At 37.6% G+C, this 19,276-nt stretch overlaps 1 protein-coding gene across 1 annotated transcript in view; it reads left to right on the forward strand.

Moving 5' to 3' along the window:
• ppargc1b (peroxisome proliferator-activated receptor gamma, coactivator 1 beta) overlaps positions 1-18,594 on the forward strand; it is a 62,742-nt gene extending 44,148 nt beyond the window's left edge. Inside the window, exons 4-12 of the mRNA XM_002936698.5 lie at positions 3,227-3,343; positions 3,910-4,891; positions 5,897-5,930; positions 6,723-6,787; positions 7,136-7,862; positions 9,717-9,792; positions 11,050-11,168; positions 11,428-11,582; positions 12,185-18,594. Coding sequence (XP_002936744.3) covers positions 3,227-3,343; positions 3,910-4,891; positions 5,897-5,930; positions 6,723-6,787; positions 7,136-7,862; positions 9,717-9,792; positions 11,050-11,168; positions 11,428-11,582; positions 12,185-12,288 — 2,379 coding nt within the window. The 3' untranslated portion in view covers positions 12,289-18,594. The remainder of the gene's footprint in view (positions 1-3,226; positions 3,344-3,909; positions 4,892-5,896; positions 5,931-6,722; positions 6,788-7,135; positions 7,863-9,716; positions 9,793-11,049; positions 11,169-11,427; positions 11,583-12,184) is intronic.
• The last annotated feature ends 682 nt before the right edge of the window (positions 18,595-19,276 follow it).

A 19,276-nucleotide genomic window follows, 5' to 3' on the forward strand; every position in this document is an offset into this window, starting at 1 on the left:
TTCAGGGTTAAACCACAACACTTCTTTGTAAACCGCTATGTTGAAGTGATGTGTATGGGTTAAGCATCTTTTTTTTTTTTTTTTTTTTTTTTATAAAGTTAGGTTAAATTCTTCTTATTAAAGATTAATCGCTAGAAATCAGCGTCTTGAAAAATATAGAAACATTTAAATTAAAAACTATGATTTACAACCCTACCTAATACAACATGCGCCACATCCAGTCCTATTAAATGTGGCTGCCTTTGTGTGAATAGGGCAATAGATATTCAGAAATAAATGCCAACGTGTTTGATGGCATGATCAGTGTTAAATGAACTCTTCCTGGAAATACTGAGAACAGAAAGCCACTTTGGTGTCTCAGGGTGTTTCGTATTAATGGGGAATCTTGCTTCAGTTTGTGTGCATTATCCTAATTGACGTTGACAAGTAAAAGCTTAAAGGGGGATGTTAACCCAAAAGTGAAAATTTGTTGTTCGAATTCAAAATACAAAATCAAAAACAACTTTTAATATAGCTCATAATGCAATTGTGACAAATGCTAGAGACATAGGATTTCCCTGCAGCTAACTCCCATATGTAATAAAAGGCACTGATTTCCCAGGAGCAGAAACCCATAGCAACCAATAAGATGTTTGCTTTTACAGAGGTGACCAGTAAATTCTACATACTCGGGAATATCAGAATGATTTCAGCTTGCAGCCCAAATTATTTACTTGATAAGGATAGGGAACAGCATCATATAGTACAGGTATAGGACCCATTATCCAGAATGCTCGGGACCAAGGGTATTCCGGATAAGGGATCTTTCTGTAATTTGGATCTCCGTACCTTAAGTGTACTAAAAAATTAATTAAAAAATTAATGAAACCCATTAGGATTGTTTTGCATCCAATAAAGTTTATTTATACCTTAGTTGGAATCAGTTACAAGGTACTGTTTTATTACTACAGAGAAAAAGGAAATCAGTTTTAAAATTCTGTATTATTTGATAAAAATGGAGTCTATGGGAGACTGGCTTTCCGTAATTCGGAGCTTTCTGGATAATGGGTTTCCAGATAAGGAGTCCCATACCTGTAATATATCTGGATACCCTGGAGCAATCTCCATAAGTAAGGTCAGGTGCAGGAAGCATTTTGTTTATTACAAGTTACCATTACAAGAACCATTATACACATTTTTACATTTTGGGTTGACATTCCCTTTGGCCACTATCAGTTACTGAACTGGAGATAGTGTTTCCCATGTTACTGTAACACTCACTTTGGTGATGGCTCTATGGTGATCGCACTACTATTATTTCACCCATTCCAGCATTTTTTTTGAAGATGATTAGTTTATCAAATGGATGTGTGCAGCTATTAGATTATGTTATTGAGTTCTGTAAGACAAGCCATTAGCTTTCTCCAGTGCAGCCTTTGGAACAAGACAAGATGGGTCAATGCAGATTGACAGATACAAACAAGAAAATAAGTGGGTTAAACGATCCTTTCTCATTGTATGCCTATGGACCTATCTGGACTATACTGAGCACTTCTTGCTTGTTGTTATTTCTTATTATTTGATACCAAATGATGAATAATATATTCTGTGTACATTTATAGAAGAAAAATACACATTTCTAAAGACCCTGATTATAACATTATTGCAGTAGGCTTGTATAAGTATTGCAGTATCTATGTACCAATTGGTACAAAGAACGACCTCCTAAAATGTTAAGCACTTAGAACATCTCTCCTTGTTATATTTGACGTTACGTGCTTGGAAATGCTACACAGGGCATTCGTCATTAGCATGAGGTTGACTAGCGCGAATAGCAGTTGCAGCACAGCCTGTTCTGCATTGCACCTGTGTTTTGTAAATAAAAGTGCTAACGCAGCAAAAAATATAAACTGGGATAGAAAGCCTCGCACATGCTGTATTTCCTGCACAGGTACCAGCACCAGCATTGCTATATAAAGTGTGTGTGTGTGTATATATATACATTGCATTTGCGACAGACAGATAGATAGAATGTAGTAGTGCAATGGAACTCTATATAAACTTGCTGTGTATTAACAAGGAAATGAAAAATATGAAACACACCACAATTTTAAAACTCTGCAAGTCTAGGTATGAGTAAATAATAATCAAAGTAATGACCTGTTTCATATTCCTTCATTGCCCTTTCATGGATCTTGATTCGAACTGCTCTACTTTGCCTTTTTATTTATTAACAGTCAAGCTATATTTTGTAGTAGCAAAACCATTTTGGGTAGCACTGGCAGGGCAGCTTTTATCTACAATAATATACTGCATGTTGTACAACATTCAGTGGATGTATAAGCCATTAGAAACAAGATTACTTTGCTAGTTACTAGTGTTTCTTCTGTGAAGCTTCCAAAAGTTTGGGCCCATTTAGCACTTGAATAATGGGATTAAGGGTTATATGTGCTGGAATGTAATGGAAGAGAGGGTTATGCTGCATATTTCTGCTGTACATGGGAAGTTCTTCAGGTGCCCTATGTATTGAAACTGTCTGACAAAGCATAGTTCCCCTTTAATTCATACCCTTATAGTGCAGGTCGGTAAATTAATGTACTATATGAATAAGGTTTATTTTCCATGTATTTTACCTTTCACATAGTTAATGTCACACAGCGTATCATATTATAAAGAGATGTTACCCTTACAAGAAACAAGCATTTGCTTACCCTTCATTTACCTAAAAACAGGAGGCATCGTAGAAAACTATGTTCCAGGTGGCTTATCTAGTTTTACTAGTGGCCTATCATTCCGTGACAATGTGTTTAATATTTATGCAAGCCAATAACCAAATTCGTCTGGCTGGATCATGTAAAGAACTGGCAAGTTATATTGATCAATTAAATGCAATAATACCATTGCCTTGGTTATAGCACAGAAGGTCATGATTCAAATATAAGGACAGTTTCCCATTATTTAATCTCCGCTTTTAACTTTACCTGTGTGACCTTAACCTACTGTATATTAAGATATTTTACAGAAAGATAAACCTATGCCATTTAGGTATAGAAGTGCCATTATACTTCGGTTCTTTTTAGGAAATGGTTATACCAGCATTTCCATGCTGAATTAATGTAGTTGCTCTGGAAAAGCGGTTGATCTTTTTTTTTTTTCGTTTATATATAATAATGGGTGTTTGTGTGTGGTTATACTTTATTTTTTACACTGTATGGTCTCTGATGTGTCTTCACTACATTTCTTACAGCTTAAGAAGTTGCTGCTTTCTCCAGCACAGACACCCATTGCGACTGAGACCCAAAAGGATGGGAATTCTCGGCGTCAGGGAACTTCTAAATTCCGCCCACAGCGGGCTTACTCTAAGGTACTTTAGTCTGTTTGCTCCAGAAGACAATATAGTCCTCGTATTTGATCTCTGTGTGCTCTTAAGAGTGGAAGGATATTTTCTTTAGCATTTCCTGTCTTTAGAGTTTTACCTCTGCTGAGCCAAAAATCTGTATCTGTTTTCTCTATTTTTTTGTCTTTGTAGAGTGTCAAGGACACTTTTGTAAGTTACAGGTATGGGATCCATTATCTGGAAACATGTTATGTAGAAAGCTCCATTTTAATCAAATAATTCATTTTTAAAAGTGATTTCCTTGTTCTCTGTAATAATAAACAGTATCTTGTACTTGATCCCAACTTACATATAATTAATGCTTATTGGAGCCAAAACATTCCTGTTGTGTTTATTTAATGTTTAAATGATTTTTAGTAGGCTTAAGGTATGTAAATCCAAATTACTGGAAGATCTCTTATCCGGGTTACCCTAGGTCCAGAGCATTATGTGTAATAGATCCTATACCTGTACCATCAAGTATAAGTAAATATGAAATGTGTGTAATCAAACTGTTCTAAAATGGCACTGATTCCAGTGTTTCAAATCTACAGGTGGAGAGCCCAACAGACAGACAGTCTGGGTTTCCCCAAGCCCAGAGCAGAAGCTGCACAGAGTTGCACAGGCACTTAGTATCCACTCCATGCGTTCCACAAGCCACCTCTTTTTCCAAGGATAACAGCCAGGACTGTACAAAGGAAGGAGAGAGTGACTCATATGAAGAAGAAGGGCATAGTGAGGATGATACATTGGACACTTTACTGACACCTCCTCCAGAAGAGCAGAAACCACAGTTTACTTGTGAAAAGGAAAAGCGTGCAGTTGTGGACCTCATTCGGTATATGCACACTTACTGCCTTCCAGTAAAAAAACACCTCAGTAGTGAGAAACACCAGCATTGTAAGAGACCTAAACTGGAATCCACTCCTCAATCTTACTCCTGCTCTAATCAAGGCAAACGGTTAGATTCCAGAAGTGCCAAGGTAAGCTGTCCTGCGGTTGGTAAATACAAATGGACAAAGCCAGCAGGGACAAGGTTTTCTATCTTGAAAGAACTGCTAGCAAAGGATGTGTGTGGGGATGTGAGCAAACCATACCGGTTGGCACAACCTGTATATGCAGCTTTCTCTGATTCTTGTGGCAGTGATTTCATAAAGAGGAATAACAAAAAAGATGAATCTGATTTGGGGAAATCTGCAAATACTGCTCAGGAAAATTTGACTGTTAAAACAGCCCAGAAACAGGAAAACTCTATATATGCCGTTAGGCGGTCAAGCAGACTGAATCCAGAGTTCAGTGAATGGTTTTTTGATGATGAAACCTCCCCAGTAACATGTGTGACACAAGCTAGTGCTGACCTAGACTTCATGTCGGCAACAGGCGACTTTTGCTTGACCAGTGAATCTTTTGGAGATGAAGGAGAGGTGGCAGAAGTAGAAGTGGGAGAATTACTGGATCCTCTTGATAAATTCTTACAAGAAAGGGATCTGGATGAAGCACAGATTGACAGTGTTATCCAACAACTCCAAACCAGAGGTAAGATTGACAAGGAATGCATCATGGCATATACTCTGTGTGGTTATTATATTGATTAGGAGTCAAAATTAGGTTATTTTGTTTCATGGAATACAATATTCACATCATTATTAAGATTTAAATCATTGGTTGTCCCTTTGGTTGCAGTATTAACTGCTAGTCTATTCTCAACCTTTATAACTCTACCATAGTTATGAGTGAATCTGTCCCGTTTTGCTTCACTGAAAATGCAGAAATTTACCTCAGATCCATGCCTGGCAAAAAATTTCTCTCATCACTACTCTACAAATGTTACGCATGTAAAGCAGTAGTGTAATCTTCTATAGCCCATAACCGTGGTACAGAGTTAGAAAAATATACTGGTAACCTTCGCTGTAGCACAATATAGCACCTCCCAGGTTACAGGTTAATTGGCCCTTGATCCTTGTATGTGATGCGCTTAATCTCCACTTGGGAAGGGACTGATGCGAATGACTAACCTCTTGCAGGATTAATCCATTTCACATGCATTTTACTGCATTTTTGGCGATACTCATGGGTATATTTTGTATTTAAGTATTTTTATCAGTGGTGATTTTAAGCATTTGTTCTAAACGCAGCATGCACATTTTCTACTGTTTAACACATTAAAATGCATGAAAATATACAGCAAAGTGTGTTGTGAATGCATTTAAGTTTATATTTGTATATATGTGCATATATATGTGTGTGTGCATATAGCCTTAAGCACAGGGTAATATGACAGCACTAAATAAATAAATAATAATAATATTAAGCAATGTTAAGTATTCCACTTCAGCCAAACTTGCAGCTGGTTACTGTATTGTTCAGTGCCACCCAGTGGGGGAAACGCATAATGTCCACTAATCAAGAAAGCCATAATAAAAGCCACTCTAAATGATCACTTTTGCTTTAATACAAAATGGCTTTTGTATAGATAAAATAAATACATACATTTAGCTGTAAATGTATTCATTAATTACTGAATTTATTCTCTTTTTACAGATAGTTCCAGTTGTTCTTCTCTTCCATCCCAAAAGTAAGAATTTCCTAAAATCATATATATATATATATGTATACAAAAGGGTTTAATGAAGCTTTGCAAGTTTTGATTGATTTGATATGATTTTGCTAGACCTTTAACTAGATTTTTGCAAGGTATTGAGGTCCTACATATTTTCATAACAGCAAATCTAGTTCTTGGTGCAGGCACTGATACAGCTGCTTGGAATCCATGCATACCCACCCCATCTTTATACATGATAGAGTGATTTTATCAAGATATGGTCAAGAGGATGGTTTCAAGCCTTTGGAGGCTATGCAGTAACACTGCAACTGTGTCTCAGTGTAGTTACGCAGTAAGACATCTGCTTTCTTTATTCTGACTGCAGCAGACCAGTCAGATGTCTTTGTCAATGGAAGTTGCAAAATGAATAGCTGTGTTGGCGCAAGTTATTTCGAGGGGGAGATATTTTTGAATCAGTCATTTTTACTGCATCAGTCGTTTGCCTGTTGCCATTTTATGCTGCATACCCATCTGCTAATGGCAGGGAGAGAACACCGAGTCCTGAGGGAACTGCATGTACTTGCTACCTTTTTGAAAATAATCTATAAAAAGAACAATGCACAATGTGAGTGAGAGCCCTTGCGAAGGGTGTATGAGGCTGACCCCTTGTGGGCTGCAGAAGTAATTTACACTTGTGTCTCATTGCAGTAGTCTAAGCCAGACTGTTCACCCCCCTTGGGTAATGTGTAGGGTCTGTACCTAAATATTGCTACACTTTCAGGTGCCAATGCATTTACTTGTATGATGTTGCCATTCCTTTTGCAGTGATTCTACATTTGAGAATGGGAATTTTGAGCAAGCGCTTACTGTTGAGCTCTGCGGCACTGCAGGTAATTTATCTCTGTCATTCGAGTGGCTGTTAGGGTGCAGGCTTTCCCTACTTATTAATAGATTGTGTAAGTGGGGAGGAGAGCCTGAGATTGCTTGTTCTGTGCAAAATGTCTGCTTTTAGTAAGCAGGCATTCAGCCATCAAACTGTGTAAATATTTTAAACAGCCTTGATGTGTCATCTTCCATTTAGGTTCTTTAAAATGCATTTTAATGTCGTAGTATATGACAGCTTCAACATACTAATAAACAAAGTAAAGCTTAGAAGATATTCTATACATATATGCTTTACTGGGCATTTATAAAAATTAACATGAATGGAATATTTATAAGATGTCTTTCTTTTTTAGGCTTGACTCCACCCACTACGCCACCATACAAGCCCACAGAAGAGGATCTTTACAAGCCGGAACCTTTGAAAAGTGAACCTCTGATCAGCACACACTGCAAAATAGAGGTGACTGAAGAGCATCGGTCAGTAAACAAGAAAACCGCAAAGAAACACCCAGAGAGGACTGAGCTATTTGCTTATTTAAGCCGAACTGCAGACCCTCCTGCTCGAGTTGAATCACAGGGCATAAAAAGACCGTTATCCAGGTCTTTCGGTGACCATGATTATTGCCAGGTCAGGAAAAGTGAGACTGCTTTTCAGAGGAAAGTAATAAGGTCTTTAGATCTGCCAAGTTGTGTGGAGACAAAGCCCAAGCAAGCGCTGCTTCCACTGCATCAGCGGAATGTAGAGAAAAAGACAGAAGGGACTCCCAGAGACAACGGCAAACTGTTAAAAGACCATGAAATCAGAGCAAGCCTCACAAAGCACTTTGGGCTTCCTGATCATAACCTCAAAGATGAGAGTGATGCACTGTACAACAGCCCTGAATATGACTCTGTCTTTGATGACAGCAGCAGTGAATGCAGCTCACCTGTGGAGGATGATGGTTTCTTTTCTCCTCTTAGAAGCAAAATATGTTTAGAAAGGAACACCTCCTCCAAACCCAAGCTTCAGTGCTACCCTCTAAACCGGACCAGACCTCGTTCCTTGCACCACAGTTCAAGAGACAGACCAAGAGTTTTCAGGTAGGTGTTGTTGGACGGGTACGGGACACTTTACCCCTTTTTCAACATGAGGTCAATGCTTAGGGATTGTGCTGAATATACTTTCTTCCTATTGTTTCAATCACAGTGGTAGATAATTAGATTGCCAGTGCACAGATAATCACCGTGCGTAATGGACTTCTGTTCATTTGTGCACTAGCAATCTAATTATTTACCTTACAAGGTGTAGCAGTTTCCCTGTTTAGCCCAAGAAATAACCCTTTCAAATGTACACCTGCACATAGGGCATAATTTTATGATGACATTGCTTTCAGTTGATGTACTGTCAGAAGAATATTCCAGAGCAAGAGACTTAATCAGACCTTTATCAGCACTTAATCGTTTTCTCTAACTTACCCACTACTATTACTGTTAATATTGCAAAGACCTGTCTGTTTAGAAGTTTTGACCTACTGTATCAGAACCAAAACCTTGATAAAATCTTCATACAGTGTGTAAGAATGGAAAGCTAGACTTTAGGCTACATATTTTAAAGGAACATTAATCCTTTAAACATTCTTTAATAATATGCAAACCATAATTCATAGTCATTAAGGCCACCAGGTGGCTTTTATTGCAACATGGACTGCTCTTTGAGCTAACTAATGCTTCTCTCTCACCCCTAGAGCAAGCTATAACGGGGCCTATCTCTACCACTAGCTTGTCCTCATTCACAGGGTCCCTTCTCCATATCTACAATTCAGGTGCTTTCTTACCTCAAGACTCTTCTATTCCTCTTTCTGAGACCTTCTGCACTTTTTCCATCTACAGGGTGGAGTCCAAAGAGGGCGACTCTAGCTTCCTCCTTCCAGGAGCCTATGAATCTTTTGGCTCATACAGAATGACTACCTTAGCGGAAGCCCTTTCCTCTCACCCATACATACATACATACCGAACCCTCTATCTAGAGCCTTACTTCTTTTTCTGTTTCCTGGAAGAGTTAAGGGATTTCTACACTTTGACATTAGAGTTTATGTCATTAATATAATTTGCCTCTATCAAAGAAACCAGCACAGGGATAGTGCTTGCTGTCGTCACTGCTTGTTGGCTAGAAATAAAAGGTGCATTTATATCACATGGCTTTGCTTGGGTATTTATCCATAGGAACTGAAAGCTTCTGTTTTGCTTGCCTTAAGTCAGTCAATGTAAATTCTGTATATACGTGTATTTCAAGCATCCACAACTTTTGCCCACTTAATGTTCAAGTTAATAAATAAACCACATTGACTTCCAGACTTGTTTTGCAAAGCAAATGGCAGTCAGTGTTTCCATTCTCTTGCTTTGTGTAATATCCTAATTGTGCTTACCAGGCACATATTTGTAACTTAGTATGAGTATAAAGAAATGGAAAGGCAGACTATACAGTTTCTTACATGCAGGATAAAATGTGCTCAGGAATCTGCACAGCGGGATGTTCGCTCCTTTTAAAATCTCATTTTAGTTTCCATTGGAATATAAAGAAGATAACACACTTGAGGTTAACAGCAACAATAGCAACATGCAAATGGTTTGGGGAAATAAACTTCCAAAAACACTAAAACGCATAATTTCAATTGAAAATATGAATGAATAAGCAGGTATAGTGTCTGGGGAATTAGCTGTGACTCCTGCTTTTTCTGTAGCCACAATGTGTGTCAGCTCAGAAGGGTTGGCTGGCTGTATAATTACAAACAGAACTTAATATTATGCTTGAATACTATACTTATACTTTGACTACTGAATTAACAATAGAATGGAATGAAGTTGTGCAACTACAGGGGAATGCAGGATTGTGAAAGGGTGAAAACAAACTGTTTTTCAAATAATTTCTTAACCGTTTTAACTTTTCATACACAGGCATGAGAGAGATGAGCACCAAGGCAGCAGGCAGCCGAGCCAAAGGCAGATTCAGAGGAAAAGAGAAAAGGCAGTTGTAAGTGTTGCACCATGAGCATATGTGCATTTATAATTCTGTTCATGTAGCACGAGCAGGATGTGCACCACTCAGTGCAGCTTCTCTCATGCTACTGAATTTTGTTTGAAACTGCCCTTACACACACCAATGAAATTTTTAACTGTTTGTATTACATGTGTATGCTGGCTCACTGATGCCAATCGCGACCATTGTACTATGGATACTGGCCGGTCTGAGGATTGGGCTAATTTGAAAATGCACCATGTTGGCTCATCTTCACTTCCTGTTGTTCTGCTTGTTCATATGCTCTGCACGAACAATCAGGACAATAGAAAGTGTTACATGGCCCCTTGTTTGTCATCTGTCCATTGTTCAAGTCAGACCAACATCCCTGTCCAACTACTTGCACTAGCGCCATAAATACTACAGCACAAGAGGCCTCTTAGGGGAGCAAAACATGGCTTGAGCATTTCATAATTTATTTCTTTATGTCTGCTGCCCTGCAAGTGCAGCTGTATCCATACAAAGACATGCATTATATTTTATAATTAGTTGCCAACTGTTCATCTTATTGCACTTTTATTTTAAAGTACACTATATAATGAGTATGTGTTTCCATTATATTGTATTTTCAAGGCACTTGTACTTCTCAGCCACAATGTGTTTTAAAATGACAGTGCTACTAGCCACATATTTGATTTGTAATAAAGAGAGCCTTGTAACGCCATTCGCTCCTTAATACATGATTTATATGTCATTAAATGTTAATGCCACTGGCATTTTGCAGAACTGCATATAATATACAAATATGCTGTAATATACATATTCTATGTGCACACACCTTAAACCCGTAGACATTGGAAGTCATGGTTTTAATAATAGTTTTAGTTATGTGTAGACATATTTGATTTTTGATCCTTATGGCAAGTCTTAGAGCCATTGTTTTCCAAGACCTTTAGATAGCTTAGGGTGTGGCCTTGAAGCCCTAAAGTGTGCAAAACTGTTAGTTATTGACAACTATACCCTGTATAAATGGAGCATTTCTATTTTTCCTGTTTTGTTAATAAAAATTTACATATTTTATTCTCTTAATATTCAAGAGGGAAATTAATAGACTAGATTTTGCTGGAAGGGGGCTGTATATAGATTTAAATGTAATGTATATCATATGCATACATCTATCTATGTAAAATGATAAGGACTAACACACCCTTGAGTACAGTAGCAGGCATCTCATACTCGAGTGACTGCAGTCGTGTTTTCTGTAATTTGTAGGGTGAAGGACGGCTGATCTACATCAGGAACCTTTCCAACAGCATTAGTGCTAATGAGCTGAAGAGAAGGTTTGAAGTGTTTGGAGAAATCACTGAATGCCGTGTCCTTCTCAAAAGCAGGTAAGCTGCCCATTAAAGCTCTCTTGTTGTTCTTTTATAAGCTAAAACCTCCTCTTAGTATTTGCTACCCTAGCCCTCTTTAAAAATAACACATGGAAATAAATAATAAATTATTACATGGACATAGAGGTTAGAAAAAAAAAATTGAATGTACCTTTCTACCATATTATATGTAAAGATTCTGGTTTTATTTTATTTTCCCCCCTTACACTGGGGACTGGAGTTCCAGAGATTAACCTATTATCCACTGTCTCTTCAGGGGAGAGAAATACGGCTTCATAACCTATCGGCATTCGGAGCATGCAGCCTTGGCTCTACAAAAAGGAGCCTCCCTGAGAAAACGGAGTGAGCCCCCTTTACACTTGAGCTATGGGGGGCTCAGGCATTTCTTTTGGACCAAATACAATGATCTAGGTAAAAATATTGACCTGTTGACCATATTAGCATTAGTGCAATAGGCCCTTATATTTTAAGTACACAAAGGCCCAAACCACCCCCACCAGCCCACTAAATAGTGACTGTCTATGGCATCATACAGCAGCCCCTCTGTAGCCTTATTCTACACTACTGTTATATCTGAACACCAAGTAATTAGCACCACTATGGCATACATAGGTCATTTTTACCTAACTTTAACCAGGTCTATGTCCTGCTGCCATGGCTCATTTTCTTATAGAATGTGCAAGTGACGTTCTTCTACAATAATCTCATTCGAAGGCTTTCCCTGAATACGTTGCCTGGCTTCATGCACCTTCTACAGTGAGATGCAAAAATCAGCCTGCAGACTTAGGCATGCTGGGAATTACAGTCCTCAGCAACTGGAGTTCTAAAGGCTTCCCAAACTTATATGAAAAGAATGTTATTACAAAAGTAACCAGACCAAGTGATTATGACATACTGAACTCTCTGAGACATTAGGATGGCTTACGCTAGATTAATATTTCTCTTTTCTCTGTTTTAGAGTTGTAGACAGAGTCTTGCCATAGTTAACCCCTTGTTGTCCCAATCTTATACAGATTCAAATGCAGTGGAGCCTTCATCAACAGTAAAAAAGAGTAAATACGAGTCAATGGATTTTGATAGCTTGTTGAAAGAGGCACAAAGAAGCTTGCATCGATGACAGCCTTAACCCCATTAGGAGGAGCACCTCAATACCTCAAGTCAAGGCACTTCCCCCTATGTTTACGTTTTAAAGAAAAAAAAACAAACAAAAATGGAATACAGAAACAAAAAGACTTTATCCTTTAAATTGATGTTTACATTGAACAAAGCTGCTTCTGTATGTGATTTTTCTCCATGGTGTCGCTGTCTCACTGCCACAGTTTAGTATACTTGCTTCCCGGGTGTGTCTGTCGTCGTCCCGTCTCGGCCTCTTCTCTTTCCTGTTGTAATTGCAGCTGCGTTCTCCATAATATTTTGTCTGTAGTGCGTGTAAAAGAAAAGAAAAAAAGTCAAAACCATACAAAAATGCAATGTCATTTGTGACTAGAGTCTAAATTACAAACTAATTTTAATAGGAGAAAGATGTATATTCTTAAATGAAATGATGTATTTATGGTTCACATGTACTGTATTTCAGATTGATGTATGCTTCATTTTGAACTATGCACTGTAGTGGGGTGTTTGCAAAAGATCAAAAATGTAATCCTCATACACTAATAGCCATGAACCATTACTGGGCATTACTCTAAAGCTGAGAGACCGCAGGGCTTTCATAGAGTTACTACGGTGGGGAAGAATCACGAATATCTATTGGTAGCAAAACAGAGTCTTCAGAGTCTTTCGCAACTGAGGTCACGGAATCTTCAGGACTGAAAACTGCATTTTAACTTCTTTATAACTTTTACGTTTTTAAAAATATATATATCTCACACATTTTTCTTTAACAGTCTTTATCCCAAAAAGTATTTTTAAAACTGAAATAGCAAGATGCAAAGAACATATATTGCAATGTCACTAACTGGTAGCCAGCCCCATGTATTGTGGTTGTTATTGAGTGGCTTCTCTTACCCGTTTGTGTCTGTGTCATCCTTGGGAAATCATAAAGTACAAAGAAATACATAAATATAGTTGCAATCATAATATATAGCATTTGCTGTGCCTGTTTTAAAGGGATGATTAACCTTCAGGTTAACACTTAGTTATAAAACTATTTGCTTTTCTTTTCTGAACTTTCCAGTTTTCGAAGGGAAGGGGGGGGGGGGGGTCACTGACTCCAGCAGCCAATAAACTATTGCTCTATGAAGCTACAGTTTTATTGTTGCTGTTACTTTGTATTACTTATCTTTCTGTTTAGACCCTCCTTTATTCATGTTTCTGTCTCTCTTTCTAACCACTACGTGTTTTGCTAGGTCAAACTGGACCATAGCAACCAGATAGCTGCTGCAATTTGAACTGGAGAGTTGCTGAGCAAATAGTTAAATTCAAAAACTGCAAATAATACAAAATGAAGACCAACTGCAAATTGTCTCAGAATAGCACTCTCTGCATTATACTAAAAGTTAATTTGAGGGTAAGCCACCCCTTTAAGACCATAAATTGTCTCCACATGGCACAGAATGGACTGATGCAGCCTAAACCTAATGGGTGCCAAAAGCATGAGAGCTACAGACAGGTGACAAAACACTGAACATTCTTGTTAAAACCTTTGAATAACTAGTGCATTCCCATGCCGCTGTCACTTTAAAGCAATCGGTTTTATTGTCTTCTAACTGACAGTGAGGTTATATATCAGTTTTGTAAAATATATAGTTTTTATTCTGTGTAAGCACTTTCAGAGACACCTTATGATTTAACCTAATTGCTCAGTTTAAGCAGTACAATGTACTACACATTTCCCAAAATGCATACAGCCATAAATATCCTCCTATACAAGTGCTGAAGAGAGTGGCCACATTGTCTACGCATGGTTATGTGGGGCTGTATAGCCTAATAGCCTGTCCATTGCTGATTTTCAGCCAAATTCATGGCTCATGGAGTTGGATATTTGTTTTAAACTCTCATTAAATGCATTACATTTAAAAAAAAAAAAAACAAGTCCTGAACATAAACAAGACGAGAGTTACTTTTCTGTAACCAAGGGACGGTATGGTTTATTATGGTATTTGAACTGTTCAGTCTGTCATGCACAGTATGATATTTGCTCCAAAGACAACCATGACATAGTGGACGCCATGTTATCCTCTTGCTAGCAGGGAATGCATGGGGCCGCTGCTTAAATAACACGTGGAGGTCAAATATGCGGCCTTCAACGCCCATTGTATCCTAAAAGCTGCAGGTTTCATGTCCCTGTTGTAGCACACAGCAATACTCATTTGAATGCTGAACAAATAACACAGAGTTGGGGACTTTCAGTCTCCCACCTTACAGTTTCAGCTTGTCACAAAAAGCCATTGTTTCCTCTGACACAGATGTGTTAGGGACTAACCATTAATGTCTGAGAATTGGGGCTACTAGCTCCAGTTAGGATTTCTTGAATATTTAGCAGGGTAGCATAGAATGTAGGATTAAGCCATTATGCGTAGTTAGCCTTACTTCTAGAAATAGTCATAGCTGGGATATTTTCCGGTTTCATATTCTGCCAAAGTTTCCAGCAGCACCCATAATCCCTTGCAAGGATTATAACTTACTCTTTGGCAAACACCTTATCATAGCTCTGCCTTTTTCTATCATTGTATTCCCACACAACAATGATGTTTACATGTGATTGCTATAGAGTTTACTGTAGGAAAAAGAAACTATATACATATATATATAAATATATACTTATATAACACCTTTAGGGTGAATAGTACTGTTCTGTGCTGTGCCGGTTAGTTTTGATGTCAATATGTGAAATATCTCTTATCTCTTGTCAATATAATTTATTGGCATTTCTGTAGGTTTAGACTTTCTGTTGAACAAAAGAGGATTATTTGTATAGAGACAAGCTTCCCGTCACTTGGCCTTTTTATCTATTCTAACCCCAGAGAGTTTTCCTACACAATGCCAGGCAGTGCTTGGATTTTTCTCCCTCGCTCGTGTGATTTGATGTGGGCAGCAGGGCTTCCATGTTGCAATCATTAGACAGCAGATGTTTGTGGGATTTCTATGGGCAGACCCATATCACCCAGTGCAAGATAGAGATATTAATGGAGAGAAATTATGTTTTCCCCCCTCATGAGGCCTTTAAAATATTGTTTAACAAGCATATTTTCCAGCACTTATGCAGACTATAGGCACTTGCACAGGTCTTTACGCACAGGTAGTTTAGTTACGGGTTCACCTCAACTTTCTACATTTTGTAGATGTTTTAAAATTAAAAAAGCAAGTGTTTAACATCTGTGAATGTTAACCAAGGTCGGCTGTGGCTAGCAGCAACTCTCTGCAATAATACAGCCTGCTTTATCTTGGTCGTCTTTTCTTTTTCTTTTCCTTTCGCCACTTCTAAAACAATTAAGTACAAAAGAAATGCAATCGATGTAAAGTTTAAGTTATGTATATATGTATATTTTTATTTTCTGATAATCAGTAAAACATTAACTGACATTGTATAACGAGTCATGTAGAGAATGCCGATTGTTTGTTGTGTCGACGAATATTTCTAAACATGTTCTCCGCTGATCATTGAAATGATGGTAATAAAAGAATTTCCTTCTTTTTTTTTTTGTAGAGATCATAATCATAAAGGACTACTTAAATGAATAGCAGTTTTTAAGATGAAGTTGCTCCTACATAGGAAAATCGGTAATTACTCGGACATCCAGAGGTTATTTTCAGTGCAGAATGACCATTTGTTGATACCTTACACTAGTTCTATAAAATATGCCTCCTGAGAGTGGGGGTTCCAAAAATAAGCTTTAATAAAAGGAGCAACTTGATTTTAAATACTACTTTTCTACTAAACAAATGTCTTTACACTGAAATATAAACTATCAATATAGCTTGAATCTCCAGGGGGAATCAGTCATTCTTCTGTCCACCTTTTGCTAAACATCTGTATTATATATCTTACAGGTAGCATGCAGATCACAACTGTTATCATTGCTATAGGGCAGCCTGCACTGCAGTTTGTGCCATTCGCTCTGTATAAATACATATAAATATGAAGGTATCCAGTGAAGTTTAGCCTTAAAGCTGTAGATCCCAGGGAATGCTGATTTTTCTGTAGTCCAATTTATTTAATTGTAAAGGCTTGTATTTTCTAGCAGACGTCCTCATCCAATGGTACAAAAGCCAAATCATAATGATAAAGCCTGAAACTTAATGCAGATTTGGGGTTATTTTTTAAAGAACGATACTAAAGACAATTTCAAAAGCCCAAAGAAGAATAGCTTGAATTGCATTAGGCATTCAGCAGTCATTGTCAGTGCAGTTGCAGTGGTGCATTGCCACTAAACCTGTGTATTCATTGTACACACCTTATTACTGCACTTGGCCCCATGCTATTGCACCACCATACCCTGTAAATGACATACCATCGTTTTTTAACTGGAAAAAGATATCATTAAGATCACATCCAGCTGATTAAAACATGGCATTTGTTTGAATTATTGCAACTGTCATCTACCAATTGCGTTGCTGTAATAACAAGCTTTTTCATTGGCTGCAACAGAATAATGCTAAATAAACTAATCTGCGCTGCAGACAGAACAACTGATATTTTTATGATCTTGATAGTGTTTTCCTCCCTTTTTTAGTCCAGGGCCACGTGGTCCCATAATGGGATGTTGACTATGGGATTGATACAAAGCAGATCCTGTTTTTCTCATTTTACTTGATCATTTTCCATAATTAGCATTTATATATTCAAGTTTCCCCCCCCCAAAAAAAATCAATAAATGAATACATACATGTATACTAGGCAGCCTGCCATTGTGGTTGTGAAGGCAAATATATTCTAATATATTGGCATACAGCATATGTATGCGCAACAGAATATCACAATACTGTACTTAAATTGTGCAAGTGACACCAGGTTTTCTGAGGTTTGTAAATACAAAGCTGATATTTTATTTACCACAATCAATAGTATTGTTTTGTTGCTGCAGGGTTTTTAATGGCCTAGGAATAGACAACCTTTCAGTGATTATGTGGGAACTGCACAGGACTGTTTTAATCACACTTTGCAGCAATACTTTTTTTAAAAAACATGGCTCAACCGTGGCGCTTATTAATGGCAAAGGTGCAAGCCTGTTTAATAGCACAGGTACGATTGTGGCCAGTAATACCGCAATGCAAGTCCTTAATTTAATGCACCATGGCATTATTAGTACTAAATTATAGCCTTCATAAATCTCAATATTGCTTGGAATATTCCCTAAACAGTATCTGCATACAATTGGGTTAAATCTGCTGAAATTTTGTTTTGCTTTTCAATTTCATGATTGTTGCATTTGTATTGTTTTCCTTTTTAACCAGTTTTGTGTAAACGACATTCTCCTTCTGCTTCCTTGTGAAACACGTATATATGTTTTCTGACATTCATGTACATAGGTATTAACTGTGTGTCTTCCATGTTAAGCAAAGGTAAAGAATAGCTTGAGGAACAATCCGTCCACTTCTGCTGAATTGCTGCTTATAATGTATTCTAGTACCATGGTTCATTACCTTGTTCCCAGCACTATCCCCTAGCCCAAAATGGACACGTTTTTCAGGATATTTAGTGGATCATTCTGTACATGTACACACCTCTCTCCTGAGGATATCATAAAATATGCCCTAGGAACCAAGGGCAGTGGAATAAACACAATTCTAAAGTACACAATCTAATCTAGAACTCAGAATATACGAGTAGTGATAATTGCCGAACTAAAACCGATACAACATTTTAAACACCTTTTTTTGAATGTGATCTGCATTTCGCCAGGGAGGTGTAAGTATTTCAGTTTGATTCGGGGGTGGGGGGGCACACCATCTTTGTTATTTAAAAAAAAAATAGGATAAATCTAATTTTTTAAGGACACTGCAAATGATTGATTTAATGAATGCATTGATTTAATGTTTTTTAAATGGTAGGGGTGTTTTTTTTTATACTTATACTTTTTGACTTTAGTTCTGTTATGCCTTTTATTTATGTAACATACTTTTAACCTCCAGCGGCATGGGTATCTATGCCTTTTGTTTTCTTTTTAGTGTGATTTAAATGTCTTCCTTATAAAGAAAATGTTTTATTGTATTTTTACATTGTCAAATCCTATAGTTTCGTAGGTAATTTAACCAAAATCGGTCAGTATATTATCCAGTGAGTATAAAGTCTATTTTAAATTGTGTAAATACTTTCTGGACTGGCTTCTATTTGTCAAATTCTCTTCCTATGAATAAGGAGTTTCTTGTTTACATCACAAAATAAACTGTAGAATCTCTACATTCATGTACTGTAAATAGCAAAATGTGTTCAGCCTTCGAATAAAATTAAACCATATATGGTATAAATTAAACCATTAAACGTGTGTTCTGAAAATGCCTTGATTTAATCTATGTTTATAGATCTTTTATGGCTCTGAAATGTCACACCGTTATTCCACAGGAACCATTTGTAGGGTTTGGTCCATCATTACCAACTTCACTGACCATCTCTAATGGAGATGCTGAAAGGTTAACTACTACAAAAATGCATAAACATGCACATTTCCCACAGATCAGTACATTATTGCATGTAAGGGGCTTAGATACTGCATCTGACTAAAGTTATATTATGAAGGAATGCAAAGGTAGATGAGGGTTTGTTTCTCTGAATACATTTTTTTTATTACATTGTATCCATGCTAAAAGGTTGGGAAAAAGTTTGGTGGGAGGTGGAAGGGAATTCCAGAAAAGGGGTGCAGCTCTGGAGGAGGTGTTTATGAAGCCATTGTAGAGAGTGAGAGAATGGAGAGGCAGATATAGAGGGGTTGGTGAGGTGAAGAATAGTGATGGGCGAAATATTTCGCCAGGCATGGATTTGCGGCGAATTTCCGCGTTTCGCCATTGGCGGATTGTTTCGCGAAACGGATGAAAAAATTCGCTGCATGTCAAAAAATTGTCGCGGGCGTCAAAAAAGAATAGTCGCGGGCGTCCAAATAATAGCCGCGGGCGACGAAACAATAGCCACGCAACAAAAGAATAGCCGCGGGCGACAAAAGAATAGC

Source organism: Xenopus tropicalis, chromosome 3 (genome assembly GCF_000004195.4).
Source record: "Xenopus tropicalis strain Nigerian chromosome 3, UCB_Xtro_10.0, whole genome shotgun sequence".
NCBI lineage: Eukaryota > Metazoa > Chordata > Amphibia > Anura > Pipidae > Xenopus > Xenopus tropicalis.